The sequence below is a fragment of the Lissotriton helveticus genome, chromosome 5_1 (genome assembly GCF_964261635.1).
Source record: "Lissotriton helveticus chromosome 5_1, aLisHel1.1, whole genome shotgun sequence".
In the NCBI taxonomy this organism is placed as follows: Eukaryota; Metazoa; Chordata; class Amphibia; order Caudata; family Salamandridae; genus Lissotriton; species Lissotriton helveticus.
Window position 1 is genome coordinate 591,440,358 of NC_136065.1, and position 23,989 is coordinate 591,464,346.

Consider the following 23,989-nt stretch of genomic DNA (forward strand, 5'->3'; position numbering starts at 1 on the left):
TAGGACATTTGTGAAGAGGCTCAAAGGGAGCACCCATCAGAAAGGTCAAAACAAGATTTAAGTCCCACTGAGGCACAACAAAAGGAGTAGGAGAGAACTTATTTGTGAGTCCCTTCAAAAACATTAAAACCACAGGAGATTTAAAAAGAGATGGCTGGTCAGGCAAGCAGAGAAATGCCGATAGCGCTGAAAAATAGCCCTTCACTGTAGCAACAGCAAGCCCCTGTTGCGCCAGAGAAAGGGCAAACTGGAGAACATCAGACAAATGGGCTCTCAAAGGGTCTATAGATTTCTCCCCGCACCCAGCAACAAATTTTGACCACCTATAAGAATAGATGGACTTAGTGGAGTCACGCCTGGCTGACAAAATGACATCCACCACGTCAGGCGGGAGAGAAAAAGAACTCAGGTTGCCCCGTTCAATCTCCAGGCATGAAGGTGTAAGGTCTGGAGGTGGGGTTGTAGAACCTGCCCCTCCATCTGGGAGAGGAGATCTGCCCTGTGAGGGAGACGGAGTGGCAGGTGAGAGGAGAGGTGCAGAAGGTCTGAGTACCACACCCTTCTTGGCCAATCCGGGGCGACCAATATGACTTGGGCCCGGTCCTGGCAAATTTTCCTCAGAACCCGAGGAATCAAAGGTATGGGAGGAAACGCGTAAAGGAGTTGCGAGCTCCAACTCAACTGAAACGCGTCCCCCAAGGCTCCTTGCATCGGATACTGGAGACTGCAGAATAATGGGGAGTGAGCATTCTCTTGAGTGGCAAAAAGGTCCACCTGAGGAGTCCCCCACGTCCGAAAGACGTCATGTACTACCTCCGGATGAAGCCTCCACTCGTGGTCGGCAGAGAACTGCCGACTGAGACTGTCTGCACGAACGTTCTGAACTCCGGCCAGATGATTTGCCATCAGACAAATCTGATGGTCCTGAACCCAGGACCAGAGACGCAGAGCCTCTCTGCAGAGACACTGTGACCCCACTCCTCCCTGCTTGTTGATGTACCACATCGCGGTCGTGTTGTCCGTCAGGACTTGCACTGATACACCGCGAAGGGAAGGGAGGAAGGCCTTGAGTGCCAAATGTATCGCCCGCAATTCCAGAAGGTTGATGTGAAGCAACCTTTTCTCTGGAGACCAAAGACCCTTGACCTCCAGGTCCCCCAGACGAGCACCCCACCCGAGAGTGGATGCATCCGTTATAACCGTGGCCACCGATGGAGGAAGTTGAAAAGGCTTTCCTTGCGACAGATTGCCTTCCACGCTCCACCAAAACAGTTCCGCTGCAGTCTCTCTGGAGATCCTCACTGACTCCCTGAGATCTCCGTTGTGCTAATACCACTGCCTGCGGAGGCACCACTGGAGTGCCCTTATATGCCAGCATGCATGGTTGACCAACAGAATGCAAGAAGCCATCAGACCGAGCAGGCGAAGAACCTTCAGGACTGGAACGACCACTCCATTGTAGAACAAAGGAATCATTTCCTGAATGTCGTGAATCCTTTGAGGTGGAGGGAATGCACGACAAACAGTAGTGTCCAGTACCGCACCTATGAACAGGTTGCGCTGGGAGGGCACCAGGTGAGACTTGGGTACATTTATCGAAAAACCCAACTTGTGCAACAACTGAGTTGTCTCTTGCAGATGATGGAGCACCTTCTCTGTCGACTCCGCTTTAATCAGCCAGTCGTCCAGATACGGGAATACAGGAATCCCCGACCTCCTGAGATGTGCAGCCACCACTGCCATCACCTTGGTGAAGACTCGAGGCGCAGTAGTAAGACCAAACGGAAGGACCGCAAACTGGTAGTGTTGCGACCCAACCGTAAAACGGAGATACTTTCTGTGCGACTTCAAGATGGGAATATGAAAATACGCATCCTGCAAGTCGATCGACACCATCCAGTCCTCTTCTAGCAGCGCTTGAAGAACCTGTGCAGGAGTGAGCATCTTGAACTTTTCCTGTTTCAGGTAAAGGTTCAAGATCCTGAGATCCAGAATTGGCCGAAGCCTGCCATCCTTTTTGGGGATCAGGAAATACCGGGAGTAGCACCCCTGACCCCTTTCCTGCTCTGGAACCACCTCTATCGCACCTTTTCAAAACAGTGCCAGGACTTCTTCCTGCAGGAGAAGCAGGTGGTCCTCCCAACAATAACCCTGGCAAGGAGGGTAATTTGGGGGAAACTCCCGAAAGGGAAGAGCATACCCATTCCCTACAAGATTGAGAACCCAAAGATCCGATGTTATCAATTCCCAATCTTGTAGGAAATGGGTAAGCCGGCCCCCCACTGGGCCCACATGATCTGGAATGGCGGATCTAGGGCTGCTTTGCTGCGTTGGCAGGGGGCTGGGGCGGGGAAGAGGAGGAAGAGGGGAGATTTGACGGACTCGAGAACGGCCTCTCTGCTTGCCCCTATAAGATCTGCGGGTAGCTGTGCGCTATATAAGCTCAACTACATTTACATTTACATTTACAGCGTGTTCTGCTGCTGCTGTGGGTGTTGTTGCGTAGATTTGTAGGATCGAAATGAAGATCTACTAAATCCTCTAGTACGCCTTCCAAAAGTACCCCTGGTCTGAAGGCCCAACGACTTAGCAGTCGCCCTGCTGTCTTTAAAACGTTCTAAAGCAGCATCTGCCTTCTTCCCAAACAAACCAGATCCGTTGAATGGTAGATCCATCAATGCAGACTGGACATCAGTTGAAAATTCAGACGATTTTAGCCATGCAGCTCTCCTCGTAACAACCGAAGAGACCATGATCCTCGCCACAGAATCTGCAGTGTCTAAACCACTCTGTATCCCCTGCCTTGCTGTAGCCTGAGTGTCCGAGATAACCTCCTGAAAGTCCTTTCTATCATCTTCCGGTATCTTTGGCACTAACTGCTTTACAGTGTCCATTAGTGCGTGAATGTAACGACCCATCAGACAGGTCGCGTTTGTGGACTTTAATGCCATGCTGGCAGAAGAGAAAACCTTTTTAGCAGCCTGATCCTGCTTTCTCGACTCCTTTTCAGCTGGAACTTGAGGAAAAGCTCCAGTTGATCGTTTGGAACAGGCAGCTTGTACCACCAAACTCTCAGGTAGAGGGTGATTGGATAAAAATTCAGGATCATCTGGAGCAGTCCTGTACCTTCTGGCAACAGCTCTAGACACAGCTGGCGTTGACAATGGTTTCTTCCAAACCTCTAAAATAGGATCTCTAGGGGCATCATTAAAGGGCAGCAATGGTTCAGTCACCGATGTTCAACAAATTTGCTGCTTTTTTAATTACAACGTGGTAAGGAGCCACATCTTTTGAGGGTTCGTCTGTCACTGAAACCAAATCCCACTCAGGGGACAGTTCAAGACCACTGGCCACCGAAAGATCCTCATAAGGGTCCTCAGGATCCTGTAGCTCACCCTCCTCCAAATACTCCTCACGATAGCTCTCTTCTTCCATCAGCCTCTGAGCTTCACGTCTCGACCTATGCTTCACTTTCGAAGCCGTCGGATCCACTGTTGAATCCGTCGAAGCCGGAGCCGGCGCCGAGCCCGACGCCGGTCGAGGAAGACTTCCACGACGTAGTTCGGGATTCGGCATCAGAGATGATGGCACCGGCGTCGAAGGATTCGGTGTCGTCGACTTCGGCGTCGATGGCTTCGGAGTCGAAGGCCTCGCCGGTGTCGGAAGATGCCAATGCGACGCCGGAGCCGGCATAAAGGGCATAAAGGGCGCAGGGGCATAGGTTTGGAGGACACCCAGACCACATGCCATCGGACCCGTGGGACCAACAGGAATCCCAGAGGGGTACATAGCCCTGGAGTAGATGCCATACATTGCATTCAGAAAATGCGTTGGATCCTGACCTGGAGCCGGGAAGGCTGGGTACGAACCCCCAGGCGTCTCTTGAGGGCGTGGAGTCGATACAACGTCGACCTCCTCTTCAGGCTGGTGCACCGGAGTCGATAGACCTTCGGGCAACGGAGCTTCTCCTTCTCCAACCATCCCCTCCTCACCTTCATCCTCCCAATCCGGAGAATGAGATGGAACCGGAGACGGATTCGCTGTCTGCTTCGGTGAACTAGGCGAATTCGCATGCGACGCCTCACCTCCGGCGTCATGTTCTTCTGAAGCTGAAGACATCACTTCTTTTTCTACCAGCTTCACCTGCGACTTCGGTTTAGAACCTGAGTCCTTCTTTGAACGATGTCGGGATTCATGAGATCTTTTCCTATGCTTCTTTTTTGACTATCTCGAAGCATGGGCCGAGGATGAATCCGAACGCGACCTCGAGTGAGAACTTGGCCTCGAGCGTCGAGTCCGCGATTTTGATTTCTTCTTTTCTTTACTTCCTTTAAGCTTAGCAACAATAAGCTAGCTTCTCTCTCACGGAGGGCCTTAGGAGTCATCTTTTTACAGGATCGGCAGTCTTCGACATTGTGGTCGGAGCTAAGACACCATAAACAGCATTCATGCGGATCCGTAATGGACATGGTTTTGCCGCATTCTCCACAGGCTTTAAAACCTGTCTTCTTCGAAGACATGATGAAAGAAGAGATAAAGGAATACTAACAATACAGAGTAACAAAGTTATAGTAAAAGCTACGGACGATCCCTAGAAAAACGTTAGCGTCGACGACGCGGAAAAAAGGGAACTGATGTCATCACGCCGGCGTGGGCCTAATATAGGCGTCGGTGACGTCAGCGGAGTCGCGAACGATGCCGTGCCTCTATGACGTCTGAGTCCACGTCGGCGCGAAGCAACGAAAAGAATTTCCGAATGTTGCTGACGCAGGGGATATTCACAAGGTGAGGAATCCACACGGCAGATGTATCTATCAGAATCCAGGATATGGGAATTTTCCGGGGGCAAAAATATTTTCTCCAACTCCTCTGGCGCACTCATGATAAGAGCCTTGGTGCTGTTTGGGTCAAGTCCCATCCCTCACTAATTTTAGCAGTGGTCATTTTATCAATACATCAGCTAAGCAGTACTCTAACTTGTTAACCTAGAACAGTGATGTCACTAATCATTTAATTGACTCATAGTTATATCAATGACACTGCTCATGCAATTCAGCTAATGGTGCACTGGCAATTACATGAGTCCTATTACAGTACAACAGAGATATCTTGCTGGGTGGTAGTGATAAGAAATGTTCTGAAATTGTGCAGCAGTGATGTCACACGCTCTATAAGTCACACATCATGTCCTATAATTATACAGTATTGAAGCTAAAGTTCATTCATCGCTCACTATGAATCGCCAGATCAATGCAATCTCCTCCGAATGCTTCAACACCCTCCGCATACTGCGTAAAACATTCAAATGGATACCCTCCGACTCCCGGAAAACGGTCACTCACAGACTGGACTACGGCAGCGCCCTCAACGCCAGAATCAAAAAAATATTCCTCCATAAACTCTAGACCATCTGGAGCACCGCAACCAGACTAATCCTTGATATCCCAAGGCACAACCACATCACCTACAACCTCCGCAACCTCCACTGGCTCCCCGTCAAAAGAAGAATAACTTTCAAGCTGCTCACACACACCTACAAGACCCTCCACAACATCGACTACAATACCTCAACAACCCCCTCTCCTTCCATGCCCTGAAGAGAAACCTCCGCTCAGCTAACCTCTCACTAGCCACCGTCCAACGTCTCTATAGGAACAGAGCGGGTGGAAGGTCCTTCTCCTACCTTGCAGCCAAGAAATGGAACAGGCCCCCCCTTCACCTCTGGCGAAGCCTGACAGTGCACCAATTCAGGAAATACCTCAAGACCTGGCACCTTAAATGATTCCAACGGACCTGCACACACCCTCCCTTGCCCCCCCATGCCTTGAGACCCTAACGGGTCAGTAGCGTGCTTTACAAACCCCTGATTGATTGATTGATTTGCAGTTGCGATGTCCTAATTACTGAAAATGTATGTAATAATATCACAACCCGCACTTGTGCATTTGATCTGATTTTAGGCTTACCTATACACTATTGTGCCACGACTCCTGCGTTTGTGCAGATGTCATTTCATAAATTTTCTTAATGTCTAATAGTGACCTCACAGATCATTACTTATGTCACTAGACCTGCAATTATGCTGTAGCGATACCACGCATCTCTTAATTGTGCAGTAGTGATATCAAGCCTTCGGAAATCATGTAGAGGCAATTTCACTTATCCTGATACGGTGCACTACTGCTGCCCAAGTTTTTTAAGTGTGCAGGAGTGATTTCACAAATTCCTTCACCGGGTGAGATTGATGTCACAGATCATGTCATTGTAAAGTAATCCTCTCACAAGTTCTACGGTTAGACAGTAATAATTTCATACATTTTGCAGAAGTGATGTCATACCTGGAAAAAGAAATGGCTGACCGCCCCACCAGTGCTTTACGTCAATCACGTAGAACATCACCCCCAGCACGAGGAAGGAAAAGCAACTCATGGTAGTGACGAAAGAGAGAGACCTGCAGAAGTAAAGAGAGGTGAGGCATTAGGATCAGCTGATGCCTCGGATGCCAGAACTTGCTAGTGTTTTAGGAACATCCTAACTGAGCCCTGCTTACAGGCTGGGTCATAGTGATGTGCACTACATTCCGCGGCACACCCAAGTTCCATAATCCCATACCAATGAGAACCCTGAAAAGTCACCAGAAAAACCTTCCAATACCATTTAGGATGCCGAGCTCCCACACGCGCTGAAGACACAGGGTGCTCCCTACAGTGTGTTATATAGTTAGTTATATTACAACCGTTTGCGTAATTTGCATCATTTCATGGGACTCAAATTATGTAAAACGTCAAAAGTACAACAGCATAAAATCGCACACAATTATTTGGAGGACTGTTCTAACAGAAAATGTTCCCTGGTAGGCAGGTTCAAGTAGAATTTCTTCACCAATCTTGAGTTTTTTTGAGTGACTTTTGAACCTGAGGTATATCCTTGCATTCAATTTACATTCAAGATACCATTACATGAATTTCATGAAATTTACATGTTATTCTGCTAACTTTTCCTAACATAATTTTGAAGCAAAATACACAATTTCGCACATCCTTACACTAAGGTTTCCTCAGGAAGCAGCAACTTGGTGACCATATTGGACCCAGGTCAAAAAATATAAAAGTGGCAGTCAATTTACATTGGCGAAGAACGCTTTCGTACTGACATTTTCACCAGCTGGTCATTGAATATGATGGGGAATGATTGCAGTAAAATTGGCCAAACTTGTCCAGCACTGGTATAAATTACATATTCTGGTATCTCGCTGACCAGTTGTCGTGGGTCAACAGAATCCCCACACGGGGCTCGATTGACTAAACTTTTTTCTTGTAGGTGTGCCTTGCTCCCGACATGAGTATGATTTACTCCTGAATTTCTTTGAGCAGTCACATTCACTTATGGACAAGAGCTTTGTGACTCAAGGCCAAGCTCACCATAAAAAGACAAAATGATAACAGCAGAATAGGGTAGATTACTGGGCATCACCAAAAGTATCATGGTTGCAGTTGTTCCCAGCAAGTTTTAGGTGGTGCTGCCACTTTTCAAGTGTTCCTGGAAGTGTGCCTCCAGCAGGGAAATGGACAGGGAATATCTAATCACAAAAGGCTTACATAACAATTTCTTGTGAGATCCTTTCAGAATGTCAACTGGTACCTTTCTGCTTATAGGAGGTAGTGCACAATGTACTAAGTTACAATGACCGTCTACTGTAGGGGACTATATTTATATTTACAGATTCGGGTTGTCCTTGTAATTTAGGATTTTCCTGCACCTTTTGGGCTATAGGGGGTGTACTGTTGCAAAGGACATTATGGCTCACATTCCCAGGAGCTTTAAATATCGAAGAGATATTTATGGAAAAATCTGTATTTAGAGATTTGCCGCAGTATCACATTGGGTATCACCATGGGAGACTTCGGGTACAAATTCACCAAGTCAAATTTAGGGAAATTTGCTCCAGCAAAATAGCCTAACATGTGGAATTATGTAGAAATACGTGCAGTAGCACCCGTTTCGGCATGTTCTTTTCTATTCTGCAGGGGTCTTTAGGAGATTTCTTAGAATTCATCTGTAATTCCGCACTTTGAATAGCAAATACCCTCATTGTTGGTCATACAGTTCCATGCCAGCAGACTTTATGTGGTTTTAGTTTTAGAGCGTATTGTTCTGTCCTGCGTTGTCTGCCTGTGTTGCGATATCATTGGGTTGCCTTGTGGAGTGTGTGATGTTGGCGAGTGTTGCTTGTGTGAGAGGTCTGTGGGGCATCAGCTACTGTGGTCCCGATAGAGGTAGGCTACACAAAGGCGTAAACTCCTCTTGCCCAGAATGCCCTGAAGATGTCATTCACCTCAGATCTTATTCAATCAACTTAATTGATCTAACTAGAAAGCTTTGGACAATTCACATATTAGTTTTTCTTTGCTCCATGGTAGTCCAAGGTGAGGCTGTAGATGCAGTCTAGCGTGGCCACACTTCTTTAGACCCATGAACAATTGGGCAGGTGTATTTTGAACAGTTTGCACCTCATTTCAAGTGTAGGACTAAATTCAAATCCCTGTGTAAACGCTTATTTGCACTGGGATGGGAATTACAAGTCGTGTGATCATTTCCGCGCCTTTGCAGTTGTCCTCTGATAGATTCTGACAAGTTAAACCTGCCAAAGTTTATCTGGGTAAAAGGTACATAAAAAGGCAAAACATGTGGAACCTGTTTTGTAAATTGCCATTCCGGATCTTATGCCTCAATTGTAAGCTAAAAACGTAGGAACATAAATTAATTACCACATGCTGTAGATACCTCAAGGGTGAGGAAGGGATACAGATATTTAGCATTAAAAACCTCACCTTATTCCGCCTAACTTGTAGTGTGGGCCTAGCCACATTTTTTTATTAAATTCCTTTTGTGACAATTATGTGTTGATGGTGTTACAATAGTCGAATTTCTTTGGGGGTAGGATTTTCATTTAGTAAAATGTGCATGGCCTAAGTAAGGGTTGTTTTTGTCACACAGAGGAGCTAGAAATCAGCGCTCTTGTGTCATCAAGGATTGGGCCCAAATGTAGGTGCAAAGTCAAACACTACTCTGAGGACCCGAACCAGACTCTAGTAATAGAACATATACAGTAATATAAAATGACATAAGATAATAAAGCTTAAAGTGAAATAATACACCATTACATAATATAAACAACATAACAAGACAAAGAAATTTATAACTCACATTAATATCTCAAAGGAGCACAAAACAAGAGAAAATATTTACGATAAGATAGCATAAAATAGGTTAATGCAACATCAGATAAGGACGTGCTATAACAAAACATACCAGATAATAAAGTCGCATAATTGTTCTTTATTCCGTATTTCATTTTTATGCAATCAACCATGTGCCACTTGTGTTAGTCCATTACCTACCAATGTTCTAAACTTGCTGTAGGTATGATAACCCCAAATAATCAGCTTGCCACAACTCCTTGCATGGAATCTGTAAAAGGCCCTCGCTGGACTACCATTTCAAACTCGCGCTTTTTTTTTGGTCAGCGCGCGCTCTAGCCTGGAGTCAGAAAAGCACTTACCAGAGGTTTTTATTGACGGGAATAAATCCTTCGTCTCTGGAACACTTGGTTAGGATGGCCGAGAGAATCCCCTGAGGGAATAAAATCAAAGCGTGGGTCAATATGAGGCAATAAGTAAGGCAATGTCTCGCTTAGGGATCGGAGAGAAGGGGGTGGGGGACAGACGGCCATGCCAAGCTCTAAGTGTTTGCATTGATTAGATAATCAAAAGATATATCGCGGGCCTGGAAAGGTGCACTCGTGCAGGAGGAACAGGAGCTCTCCCGGACATACCAAACTTAAGATGGCTGCCATACATCAGGAAAGTGCAGCACTGCCTGGTGTAATTACAGAGGTGTGGGGCTATGGAGTGCTAAGAGGTCCTCGTTACCTCAAACTACACTGACCAGATCTTGAGAACCAAATATCAGGACATTTTGGACAAAATAGAAGAAGGACTACAGTTTTTCATCCACGGAATGGCGCAGAATGACAGCTCTCATCAACATAGGATCACAGAAGGTGCAAGAAGAAAAAAAAAGTAATTCCTGCAACCAGTATCATACCTCTTAACTCCTTCCCTGCGCCGCGAATTCCGCCGCAGAGCAGGGGGCTAGGGGGTGAGCGCGGAACTTCGGTGCTCATGACGGCTCCACATCGTCATGAGTCACGGGTGGTTTGTGCTCATGATGGCGTGGTTCCGTCATGACCCCGCCCGCTCATTAATTCACCTGCACAGGTGGGAAATTAGTGCCGCGTGGGCGGAGCGGCAGGGGCGGAACCACGCCGTCATGAGCACACGCCGCCCATGACTCATGATGCGTGGTTCCGTCATAAGCACCCAAGGGGGTAATTAAATTGCTTACTATAACAGGTGGTAACTATCCCACTTTAGCACAACTAAAAAAGTGTCTCTCACTGTTTTCAGTTGACCCCCTCTAAAAACTAGGACAGGAGCCAAAATTGATTAAATCTGCCGGGACAGCTGGTGAAAAACCGGGAGTGTCTGGACAAATCAAGGACGTCTGGTCACCCTACCTCAAACTCCATTTGCTCTTGTGTAAGGTGTGAGCCTGAGCCATGGTTTCGGGGTATAAGTGTCAAATCATCTTGTCTTCAGCCTGAATGAACTAAAGACCCTTCTCTTGAAGCATCATGTCACCCACATGTAATCCTCTGAATGATGCGCCCCCTAGTGCTTACTCCGTGTCCTGCCTCTGTTCCACCCCCCCCCCTACGCCTCCTGTCAACACACATCTTTGTAAAGTTATTTGGTGCTAAATTTGTGATTTGTAAATGCACATGCAAAAATAAGTATATATTACATATCGCTGAAAGATGCACAGTTAAAAAGTGAGTCTTGGCTCTGACCAAAACTTATTGAACCACTACAATCTCACCAGTTATGGTTAGCAATGCACACAGCACGTTATAACTTGCTTCACCCATTATGGTCTTTTGTTTGATTTTGTGCATTTGCCAAATTGGCGTTCTGAGCATGGTGGACGGCACGAGTATGTGCCTTCCTACCCATAATTGGCAAAAACACCTTGGTTAGACGAGTTTGAGTGAGAACCATAAGCCACTTTTAACTGTGCTTTTTTAATGAATTTGATTTTTTACGATTTACTTAATTTTCATCCCGGAAGCCAGGCTGTGCTCACAACCTGCTGTAGCTGCACATCTCATCGTCGCACGGCCTTCGGCTGTGATCAGTGGGCATTTCAGACAGCTCCAGGCTCTGTGCCCAAGACCCCTTTCATCATTTAACCCACACTGTGCACTGCATGCCATGTACCCATTCAGTGCTGTGCACAGCTTTTGGCCAGGCCTTGCACCCAACCACCATTCACTATGTGCAGTTGGGACTAGTTGCAGGGCTTGCCTGTCCTTGCAGTGGGCTTAATTTGATAGCTGCCAAATTTCATGCATCATAATTGAGCGGTGTCAAAGTTATTAGTGAATAAACTCTAATTGCCATCCCATTTATCTCTGCACCGCACCTCCAACGATCCACTCAAAACTTTGACATAAGCTAAACCTGATAAACATCTGCCAAGTTCTGTGTGGATACCTCAAACAGTTTCAAATACAACAAGGAGGCCCCTGAGGACAGATGGAGGTGGAGACGCAGGGGAATGAGGCAAAAAATAAACACAGAGATGTCTCCACCCAGAATAAATCAAAAACGGTGCTAATGAGGTCACCAAAAGTACAACCTCCCGCCCTAAGGACAAACGATCAAAAAGCAATATTTGTAAGGAATAAATCCATAAATAGATTCTTTAATCAATTTTCATATGTACAATACAGTTAACACCAAATAAAACATAGAAGCAACAATACATTTCCCCACAAAGTTCATTCAGTTTCACACTCAAACATACAGCATATATTCCACATTCACACAGTACCATTTGTCCTGATCCTAATGGATCCAGTCAATCAAACAAAAAATAAACAGATAAGTAGAGGCAGCAAACCACATGATACATGGACAATCAAGAAATATCCTTATTAGGCAGAAATCAATGGTTTCCAAAATTCGTATCAAATTGAAGAAATGATTAAATGAAGTCCAAGTTGTCAATCAATGTCCAAAAAATGGCAGAATAGAAATATAACTATATACAAACTAAATAAGTAATGAAGAACATAAATGTGTGGTAAACTCTGCCGAGTTCTTTCGATTGTAGAGTCAGTGCCCAATACAGTACATCAAACAGTGCCAAATTAAATTTCAGATGGGCCTGAATGAAATTGAGACAACAGTCAAGGGTAGATTAAAGAAGATAAGCCTCTGCCAAATTTAATGCAGCTACTTCAGACAATGCCAACGTTACTAGTAAATCAAAAACATTTTGACTTCCTTTTTAACTTCTTATTCCCATTGAACTTGCAAAAAACTGAAAAATCTGCACTACGTGTTACTTTCTAATTGGCTCCTAGATTTGATGCAAATTTGTCAAACTGTGCTAAAGTTATATGCGAATGAAAATTTTATTGCCCTACCACTTTAACTTCATTCAGTTGATGGATTGCCACAAAACATTACAATTCAATTTAAAAAAAATCTAATTTTCTGCCAATTTTTGTGCAGGCTCATCACACAATGCCACTGGTATTAGCAAATGAACGGTTTTTGCTTCTCTTCCCTTTTTAGGTCTCGCTGAGCCAGCGCGTGCGCTGCCCTGCGAGAAATTTAGTGAGTGGCTTTTGAAAGTGCTACCAGAGGTTTTTGCTGGCCTCAATCTTGCGGTCAAATGCACGTGCACGCACGCAGCTGCCATGTGGGTTTCTGTCAAGGTTCATTAAGCCTTGCGTATCTTGCACTCCCTCCTTCTTCCTCTTTTCTTAAGGCTGTAACGCAATGAGGCTCGAGAATACTTCTGAGGGGGGCCGGGGGCAACATGTGTGAGCGTGGTAGCTTTTGTGGATCACCGGGGATGGCAGAGAAGGAAAAGAACTGTGTCTCTTCCTTACTGCCCAGAGAAGATATGGACAATGTCCTCTTCTTCTCTGTGCTGGCAGCTGACCCCTCCTCTTCCTATTATTCCCTCTCTTTCTGTCTTGCACCTCTCTTACTGAAAACCGTGACTTGAAGAAACGGTTCTTAACCTCTCTTTCCGTCTTTTACTTAGTTGCTTCCCTGTGAAATGGACCCAAAAAAGAAAAACACTCTTGCCGGAAATGCCCTTTCTCTGACATTTTTCTATTCCAAAGTGCAGCCTCAGGATGGAGAGAAATAAAAGGTTTTAAATATGAAAAATAAATACATAAATAAATAAAGCAAGACAGAGTGGTTGCAAAGTGGCCAGAATGGTTTTATTCACATCCAAACACATCAGCCTCACTTTACAGGCTTTGCAGTGAAGCGCTACTTTTCTTTTTCTCGTCTTTCTTTGACAGCATTGTTGTCCCCAGGTGGGGAAGTGCACAATTCCTGTACGTATTGCAATACCTGGTTGATGGGTGGATTGGAAAACAAAATGTGTACCTCTGTTTTTATGGATGTGGTCTTTTTTAACCATACTGTTTAGGTTTATTTAAGGATATAAGCAATGGACATTGGAACGGTTCCCTTCAGGGCCCTGTAGTCATGTCTTTAAATTTTCAGGTAAAACCACTCGCTGATTTCTGAATAGTGAGTGAGAGATCGTTAAGGTAACCATGTTGTTTCTGCTTACATTTCACATGCTTTACTTAATCTTGCACTCCCTCATCCTTCCTCTTTTCTTAAGGCTATAATGCAATGAGGCTCGAGAATACTTCTGAGGGGGGCAGGGGGCAACATGTGTGAGCGTGGTTGCTTTTGTGGATGATCGGGGATGGGCAGAGAAGGAAAAGAACTTTATCTCTTCCTTACTGCCCAGAGAAGACACGGACAATGTCCTCTTCTTTTCTGTGCTGACAGCTGACCCCCCCTTCCTATTATTTTCTCTCTTTCTGTCTTGCTCCTCACTTACTGAAAACCGTGACTTGAAGAACCGGTTCACAACCTCTCTTTCCTTCTTCAATTTAGTTGCTTCCCTGTGAAATGGATCCAAAAAAGAAAAACACTCTTGCGGGAAATGCCCTTTTTCTAACATTTTTCTATTCCAAAGTGCAGCCTCGGTAAGGAGAGAAATAAAAGGTTTTAAATATGAAAAATAAATAAATAAAGCAAGACAGAGTGGTTGCAAAGTGGCCAGATTGTTTTTATTCACATCCAAACACATCAGCCTCACTTTACAGAATTTGCAGTGAAGTGCTACTTTTCTATTCTCGTCTTTCTTTGAACAGCATTGTTGTCCCCAGGTGGGGGAGTGCACCATTCCTGGATGTATTGCAATACCTGGTTGATGGGTGGATTGGAAAACAAAATGTGTACCTCTGTGTTTATGGATGTGGTCTTTTTGAACCATACTGTTTACGTTTATTTAAGGATATAAGCAATGGACATTGAAACAGTTCCCTTCAGGGCCCTGTAGTCATGTCCTTAACTTTTCAAGTAAAACCACTCGCTGATTTCTGAATAGTGAGTAAGAGATCGTTAAGGTAACCATGTTGTTTCTGCTTACATTTCACATGCTTTACTTAATCTTGCACTCCCTATGAATGTTTGCTTTCACTTTTTTTTTCAGGCAGCATATTACTCTTATCAAATGCAAAATTTGAATTAAGTCACATCCTGGTGTTTATAGCGGGGCACAATTGGGTTGTAGCTGAAGTCAGTGTGAGTTTTTCTCAGTGGGGCAGTATGGTGTTCACTGGGGGAGAGGATGTGGCACTATGGCCAGAGCTGTCGAATTTGGAACCGTGGAGCCGGGTTCAGCCTTCATGACCAGTCGCCAAGACCACTCTCCTGAGGGAGCACATTCCCATTGTGGTAAATTAATTCAATATTACCTCATTTCAGAATTTCTATACTTAATAATCATAATTTCAGTCAAAGCAAAGGGAGGAGTCCGTGGTGCTGAAGTATAACAAAAGGGTCCAGTAACTCGAGTTAAGGGGAGAGCTCCAGCACCAAGCGGGTACAGGAGTGGTCTGCAGCTTTATTCACACATCAGAATATTTATACCGTTTTCAGTCAATAGGCAAAAGAAGAAAAGAGAAGTGACAAGAAAAAGGGAAGTGACAAGCAGTAATTTCCAACAGATGTGTCAAGGTAGGGGCGTGTCTTTTGTCTCGTGAGAGGGCATGCAATGTGTGGAAATGTGTTCTCTTTCAGCTGAAGGCCCTTCCTCATTCGGGGGTTTATCTCTGGCTTAGAGTCAAGAACAGGAACCATCTTGTGTAAAACAGGAACTATCTTGCTGGTTCTGGGAATTGGCTGAACCACAAGAGTCAAAAAGAGGAACTATCTTGCTGGTTCTGGGAATTGGCTGAACCACAGAGTCAAAAAGAGGAACTATCTTGTGTAAAACAGAGACCATTGCTCTCTGGCTTGCAGTCAAACCAGGAACTATGTCTTAAAACAGGAACTATCTGCTGGTTCTGGGAATTGGCTGAAGCACAGGAAGGGGTGATCAATGAACTAAGATGCCAGGTGCAGGGTGTCTTACAGTTAAGAACAGGAACTACTTCTTAAAACAGGAACTATCTGCTGCTGGTTCCCAGAATTGGCAGAACCGCAGAAATGTGTGGTCAATGAACGGGGGTGCCAGAGGCAGGGTGTCTTGCTTGGGGGTCTGAAGACAAAATGGATGTCACACACAAAATGGGTGCTTGTCTGAATGAAAAAAAAATTGCTGTCAGGCAGAAACAGGGAAATGATGGGGCACAATTGTCAATTTTATTTCCACACCATGCTAGACCTTAGAAAGCCCCACTAGACCTTTGAAGCCCAGGTGTCTTAGCACCAGCAGGTGGACCTTTGCAGTGGCAAGTGTGGGTTAACCTTGAAGGACTGTCCACCACAATCCATACTAAAGGTCACCTCCAGCCTTGCGGGCAGGCCTACGATGCAGCACACCATAGAGCAACAATGATCCAGTCACTGTGACTCTGTCACTGAGGTCACATGAACCTTGAGCAGATTATGGCGGTGCGAACTGTGTGACCGCACTGGGTACCTATTTCGGGTGGGTGCGCAGTGTTTGCAAGTATATTATGGTTTTTAAAAAACTTGCTGCCTCCTTCCTGGCCTCTAGCAACTTTCAGCAACAATAAAAATGTCATAATACCTTCGGTGATTAATGTTCTTCCTAGAAAGAGATCAGAGTTTTGTCTAGTGGAAGGGTTGACTCTTGGAATGGTGGCACAGAGGGTTAATGTGCCTGCTGCAAAGAACATGTACCATGCAGATCACAAAGTACACATAATGTTAACTAGGTTAGTAGGTTACTGCTTGTGTCAGAGAGATCCTTTTGTTACTTGCAGTTTATAAGTTAAAAGCGTATTTGGGACATTGTGTGATTGGAAATATATTTCCCTTTATGAATGTATTTAAATACCTCTAACTCCTATTAAACCTTAAATAATCAAGTGTATCCATTGGTTGAATTAAATAACACAATAAGCTGTAACTGGTCGATGAAATGCCAAACAAATACAAAAAATTGGGATGTTTGGCACATTCTGGCCACACCTCTGACTCCGCCCACTGATCCAATCCTTGGGTTATCCCCACCCTCGGAGTCTCCGCCCACAGTTCTCCTACTTTTTTTCCCCCACTTAGACCACTGTGTAAAATTATGGACTTGAAACAGTGCAGCAAGGAGATGTATATCTACTCTGTGTGGTGAGGAATTGTAAACTCCGGAAGTTTAACTCTTCATCACCCTGGGATTACGCTCTCTTGCACGCCTTCCGTCACTCTCGTTTTCCTCTCTCTCTCTCTCGCCTTCCTTTACTGCCTCTCTCCCTCACTCTAGTCCTCTCCTCTATCTCATGTTCTCATCCTTTCTTTATCTCGCACTTTCTCTCTCCATCTCTGTATCCTCTCCCTGTGTCTCTTTTTTGCTCTCTGTGGCATTGTCTGTCTAAAGCACACACACTCGTCTTTCTCTGTTTATCTGTTTCCTCCGCCCACCCCAAAACTCTTGTCTTTTCTTCCCTATCAAGTACTGTTTGAACGAAGCAAGAAAAATATGATATCTTTATTTAAGGTGTTAAGAATATCGTAACATTTACATATAGAAAGTCAGATTAGAAATATTTTTTCCTTTAAGGACAATAAAAAGTTTTATTTAAATCTATATCCCTGGAAAACATTATAATTTCTAATATTGAAAAGTCTTTTATCCTAATGGAAATTAAATCTTAATGTTTCTGATTAAAGCATGTATTTTCAACACGCTCTTTTTAATCGATGCGTGTAATTTTTAGCTCCATTTAGCTTCAGAGCTGTGTGGGTGCAATACAGATTCCATATACTTTTCTCATCCGTTTCTGGCCGCCTGCTGTAAATCGTGTAGACAACTTGTCCCCAAATGAAGCTAATCACCCGGGACACCGACTCTTATCCCTTACAAACTTGCCACAGACAGTCTCAAAGCTCTCCCTACAATGCCCCTTGACCATTCTTGTTGTTCTGCTTGCTCGGTAAACAGACAACGATTCAAACAGCTAAACATGTCAAGGCTGCCTCGGGAACTACGGGACATGTATTTACCAAAGACAACTGTCTGGCTTCTCAGGAGAGGAGTGTAGTAATGAAGGATACACCAGTAACTTCTTGAAATTAGGTTCTTTATTTAAGCCCCCAGCACAGGATAAACAACTGTACAGCTGGCAGGAAAAAGAGCTTCTCCAATAACAGCTTCTAGAGAATCTTCCCCAATACACATATAAACAATTCTAGATCTACTCAAGATTCTACACAATACTTCACTCTTAAAGTGATATACTACACAATCCCCCTTCTTAAAGAAAAACAAAAAATAAAAAAATAAAAAATAAATACAAAAATAACTAATTGCAAACATACATTTCTAAACTCTTAGGTTTTTTAACAATTCTACCACTTGAAGTTTTAACAATAGATTCCTCAGGAATGATGTTGGAAGCATTTTCTGTGATTTGTGAACTATTTCCAGATACAGAATTACTATCATGAACTATAGGATTATCAACCTCACAATTAATTCCAGATGGTGAATCATTTTCAAATGGTGAATCATTACTAGAAATAACACAATATGTATCCCACCACCATGATACAGAATCTCTACACACTTTCTTATTTTCATTCACATCACCATGAGACACAGGTGCAAGACGGCTAAAATGCCATACCTCACCATTTTGTAACAAAGCTGTGTTGTTCATAACTTTGATAACCATTTTGGGTTCACTGTATTTACTCTCGCCTTTTGTGATCTTCCTGGCACTCTTTACTCGAACCCATTGACCTTTACACAGATTGACCTCTTTAGCTCCATGTTTAGAGTCATAATAAATTTTGTTCTTTGTTTGTGAATTCTTAATGCTCTCTCTAACTTTAGATAAGTTACAATTACTCATACCACATTTGTCCATCCAACCTGGGTTGATCTTTGAATGTGGAATTCTGCCTCTCATTAATGAAAAGGGACTTTGACTTGTTGAACCATGAATAGTACTTCTATAAGCCCAAAGTGTTTTTTTTTATTCAACATCCCATGATAAATTACCTTTATTTGCCAACTGCAACTCACCCTTAATACTACGGTTGGCCCTTTCCACAATACCATTTCCACTTGGATGATAAAGAGCAGTAAATCTTTGTTGTATCCCAGATGCTGTCAAATAATTTTTCATCTCTTGGGATTTGAACTGCACTCCATTATCCGATAAAATGTATTTGGGAAAGCCTTCTCTCAAGAAAATTTCATCCAGGAAATCAATAACAGTCTTGGTATTGATAACATTCACCACACTGATTTCCAACCATCTAGAAAATGTATCAATCAAAACTAAAATGTATTTCTGTACATTGTCTTTCCAAGTGTCTGGGCCCATGAAATCAATAGCTACAACCTCCCAAGGAAATTTTGGACACTCAGGTGATGCCAATGGTGGATTAAAGGTTTTAAAGGTTTTATCAGAAACCTCACACTTCACACAAGACCTCACACACCTTTCAATTTCTATATCCATTTTTGGCCACCAATACAGCTCTTTTATCCGAAGTTTAGTGCAAGTAAACCCTGAATGTCCTTCATGACATAGATCAATAATTCTTCTCCTCAAGTCTTTAGGTGGGACAATCCTATTACCACGTGTTACAAATGTATCTGAGATACTAAGTTCATCACGAACTTCCCAGAATCCTCTTAAGTCGTTGTTGACAATCTTTTGGTCCATTCAACCCCAACCTTTAAGTATCAACTGTTTTACAACAAGCAAGATTTGATCAGAGTTTTCTGCCTCAAACCACTCTTCTTTGTTAAAAAATGTCTGAGCTCCATCAAAAGAGATGTGTGCCACAGAAAATAAGCAGTAAAACTCCTTGTGCCAGGAACATAACGAATGTCATAAATGAAATCTTGAAGTCTCATGGATAATCTGGCTATTCTAGCTGTAGCATTGGTGAGACCATCAGTTGTTAGTAATTTGGTGAAAGGTTTGTGGTCACACCGAACAGTAAATTTCCTTCCCCACAAAAATGTCCTAAAGTGTTCTAAGGCCCATACTACAGCAAGTGTTTCCCTTTCAACAACTGAATAACGTTCTCCTGTAGGAGTAAGGGAACATGAAGCAAATGCAATAATAACTTCTTCGTTGTTATCATTGTTATCATTACATTGGGTAAGACCACTGCCTAAACCTTTGCTGCTTGCATCAGTTGTGACAATGGTATTGGCACCAGGATCAAAACCCTGTAAACTAGGTGCTTGAGCAATGGCTTTTTTTATTTCCTCAAAGGATTTTTGACAAAGATTACACCAATTAAAGTGTGTTTTGTTTTTTAAAAGAGATCTCATGACATGGGTCTTTTTCGAAAATTTGTCCACAAATTTCGCATAGAATTCTGCAAGACCTAAGAATGATCTCAGATCTTCTTTGGATTTTGGTGCAGGAGCATCTCGGATGGCACCAAACTAGACATTGGTCTTATTCCAGATGAGCTAACCTCATGCCCAAGGTAGGTAACACTTCTTTCTGCAAATTTACATTTTGATGGTTCTGCAGTCACACCTTTACTCTGTAGAATACACATTACCTTTCGTAAGCGCTCATCATGTATGTTCTTGTTTGATCCTATAATAAGGATGTCATCCTGAAAGAATATAACACCTTGCATATCACCAAATAACTCATGCATGAGCCTCTGAAAAACAGCTGCCGCGGATGCAAGTCCAAAAGGCATGCGACAAAATTGGAAACACCCAAAAGGGGTACAAAATGCAGTTAGATGTTTACTCATGGGGTGCAAGGAAATTTGATGATATGCACAAGATAAATCAATGGTTGAGAACCATTTCTCACCTCTAGTCAAAGTAAGCATTTCATCAATCCTGGGAAGAGGAAATTGATCAATTATAATATTATCATTCAAATACCTTAAATCTATGCACATGCGGATCTTACCATTGGAGCGTCTGGCGATCACGATCGGAGAAATCCAATCGGACGCTTCAACAGGCTCTATTATTCCAGCATCTAACAATTTAGTAATTTCCATTTTTACTTCATCACGTGCAATCAGTGGTATGTGACACACTTTATGAATTTTGGAAATAGCATTTGGTTTATCTCTGATTTTGTGTGAAAAACCTTGGAGATTCCCAATACCTCCATTAAAAACTTCAGGGAATTCTTTCAGAACCCAATTCTTTGTGTTTTCTAATTCACACATAATTAACACTTGTTCCGGACTGTTAGGATTAAGAATTATATCAAGCGAACGCTGATCCTTCCAGCCCAAAACAGGTGGCCCATCTTTAGCTACATAAAGCTTACACACAGACCTTCTACCTTTAAACTCAAACATTAAAGATCTGAATCCTAACATGTCAATCTTTTGTCCAGTAAAACTTTCAGGAAATACATCAGTATGTTGTAATTGTGGACCAATTTAATTTGCAAATTTCTTATCCCAAATGGATTTGGGTATAATAGTAAATGGAGATCCTGAATCCGCTGCCACTTGTAGATCAATACCACCAAAAGATACTGTGCACAATGGTTTGTTACTATCTTCACAGGTAATGTTTACCACTACATGTCTAGTAATATTTGGAGTATCTCCAATCTCATCACGATAGTCATCCTCCTCATTGTCTGATAAGTCAGATTCATTGTTAGTTACACATGTAACTCGTGTTTTCTTTTGATGTTTCCTTCTACAATGTTTGGTAAAATGGCCAATCAAACCACAGGTTGCACATTTTGAAGACTTGGCAGGACACTTATCAAACCTAGCTGTATGTGATGTACTGCCGCATCTATAAAAAGCAAAAAATTGACGAGAAACTATCTTCTCTTCTGAAATTGGAGTTTTGATGTGGTTTCCAATTTTGATATTGCTTGCTTTGTCTAAAATTGGAATTCTTGTCTTTCCTTGTGTCATTGATCAGTCACTGGATCATTAGAAGTAGAAACAGCTTTAGCGCATCTATCTGATAGTTCTGCTTTTTTAACCAATGTAATTATGTCTCTGAGGCATGCATCACCTTCAATCCATAATTTGTCTTGGACACTTTTATTTTTGTTGCACATAACAACTTGGTCTCTAATCATATCATCATGCAAAGACCTGAACTTGCATTTGATGGCCACATTTTTTAAAGCAGAGACATAATCTTCAATCAACTCATTTGTGTTTTGTTTACGCTTGTAGAAAGTACGTCTAGAGACTGCAACACATACAATAGGAGAATAATGGTCATCAAGATCTGCTATGGCACATTTAAATACGTCTAAATCTCCACTCCTTTCTGTTTTTTGCATTTGTAGATAAACTCTAAGACCTTCTGGTCGTAGACAATGCATCAAAATTCTCTTTTTTCTTTCTGGAGACATGATACTGCCATTATCTTCTAGAGTGGCAATATAATTTAAAAAATATTCCTTCCAGTCTAGCCATTTAATATTTGGTTCACCTGGATTAACTAGGAATTCTTTAGGATCACTTAAAGTAATGCTCGTGTTACCTTGTGAAACAGAAGCTGTACTAGATTCAGGATTCATTTTCTTTTAAATACGTATCAAAACACTTTTATCAAGAAACAAATAGTAATGTATAAAGTCTTACTGTATAAAAATGATGGAAGACTGAAACAGGAATTGTTAAATTCACAGATTAGTGCTCGCCCTTAATAAAGAGTGAAAGATAAAAAAAAATGAACTTGGTTGAAAATATCATGCTGCGTGACCTTTGCATGACATCAGCGTGTTGAATTTCCGGTAAAATTGCTATGCGTAGAGACGTTCACACGTGCGCTGGTTTTCTAAAAGTAAACATCCAAAGACAGTGATAACCGTCTCGTGACAGCGTTCGTAGTTCTGCAGAAATCAAGTTTCAAAGGTAAATAATGCTGTCTACGCACTCGCTGGCTCGCAAAAGTTACTGCTTCGAAGATTCCGAAAGTAAACACAGCTGTTCGCTCCCAATTACAGTTTATGAAGGCTTCGCGCTTGAAGCTTAAAAGTAAACACAATCGCTTGCACATCAACTGGTTCCGACTTAAAGTTCACGAAGTAAAGCTTGCATTAAGAGCGTTGCAGCTAAACACAGCTGCTAGTAATTAAATCTCCAAACACGCATTGTTGAGTTGTAGAGAAACGAAGCAATCTCGCTATTAACCAAACTCACCGAATGCCAAATGTCAGAATTGAGCATCCTCGTCGCCAAATCGGTGTAGTAATGAAGGATACACCAGTAACTTCTTGAAATTAGGTTCTTTATTTAAGCCCCCAGCACAGGATAAATAACTCTACAGCTGGCAGGAAACAGAGCTTCTCTAATAACAGCTTCTAGAGAATCTTCCCCAATACACATATAAACAATTCTAGATCTACTCAAGATTCTACACAATACATCACTCTTAAAGTGATATACTACAAGGAGCAGTAACTGATTTGTCTGGCCAGTTTTGCATGATTTTCTTGTCTGATTGGCACCTTCTTAATGCCGCCTGTTGGGTACTGCTTTGAGACAATTTCTTAAGATTAGGTGTCTGGGGAAGAAGTATCCCCTGTGTCGGATAACTCTTTTTATGGTGTATAATGTATCTTCTGCAGATTCTTCACCCCTCCCCCTTCTCTTCTTTTACGGTTGGGCCAGTACTAGCAAGGTTCCATTGTAGGTTCGGGTTGATACTTACATCTGTCTAGTTTCCCCCTCCTTAGGAAAAACAAGCATTGGCATAGCCAAGAGGTCTCGCCTTTGGGAAGTGTTTAGCCATGCAACAGTTGATGTTGATGCACCAGGATATTGTGCCGCATAACTAAATACTTATAAGGTCCCAAATGCGAGACCTATTGGCTATGCCAATGCTTGTTACCTCAACCACCCTTATTGATCTACACAAATTTAAAATACTAAAAAAAGAAGGTCAATGTGCCAAGTTGCAACCAAATTTCATGCAGATCTATCAAAGGGTGCCAAAGTTATCAGTAAACAAAAATAGTTTTGACCAACCTTTTAACTTTGCTTCACAATTGTGTCTTGATGTAACCTAACATACCAGTACTGGGTATCACTTGCTAACTACTTGCCACACTTGACACAGATTGATTAAACAGTGGCAGAGTTATCGAATTAACATTTTATTGTATTGGCACGAAACTTGACATATTCATAGAAAATGAATTCTTCCTAGCTTCTGCCGAAAGTGTGCAGACTGATCACAGCATTTCAAAGTGATTAACAAATCAACACTTTTATGCCACCCCCTCTTTTAAACAGTGACGCTCCTTTATGGATATGTACAAATTCAAATATACTAATATGCCATGACACATGTATGCAGATGTTCAGAGTATATTATGTTTAATATAGTATAATTACCATTATTGAGGGAGAAGTGCATTTCC

At 42.8% G+C, this 23,989-nt stretch overlaps 1 protein-coding gene across 1 annotated transcript in view; it reads right to left on the reverse strand.

The window, feature by feature from the left end:
* The window catches only part of LOC144754754 (heparan-alpha-glucosaminide N-acetyltransferase-like), a 1,466,120-nt gene that overhangs the window by 20,893 nt on the left and 1,421,238 nt on the right, over window positions 1-23,989 (reverse strand). Inside the window, exons 16-17 of the mRNA XM_078642945.1 lie at window positions 9,563-9,633; window positions 6,339-6,451 (exon numbers count right to left, since the gene is read on the reverse strand). Coding sequence (XP_078499071.1) covers window positions 6,339-6,451; window positions 9,563-9,633 — 184 coding nt within the window. The remainder of the gene's footprint in view (window positions 1-6,338; window positions 6,452-9,562; window positions 9,634-23,989) is intronic.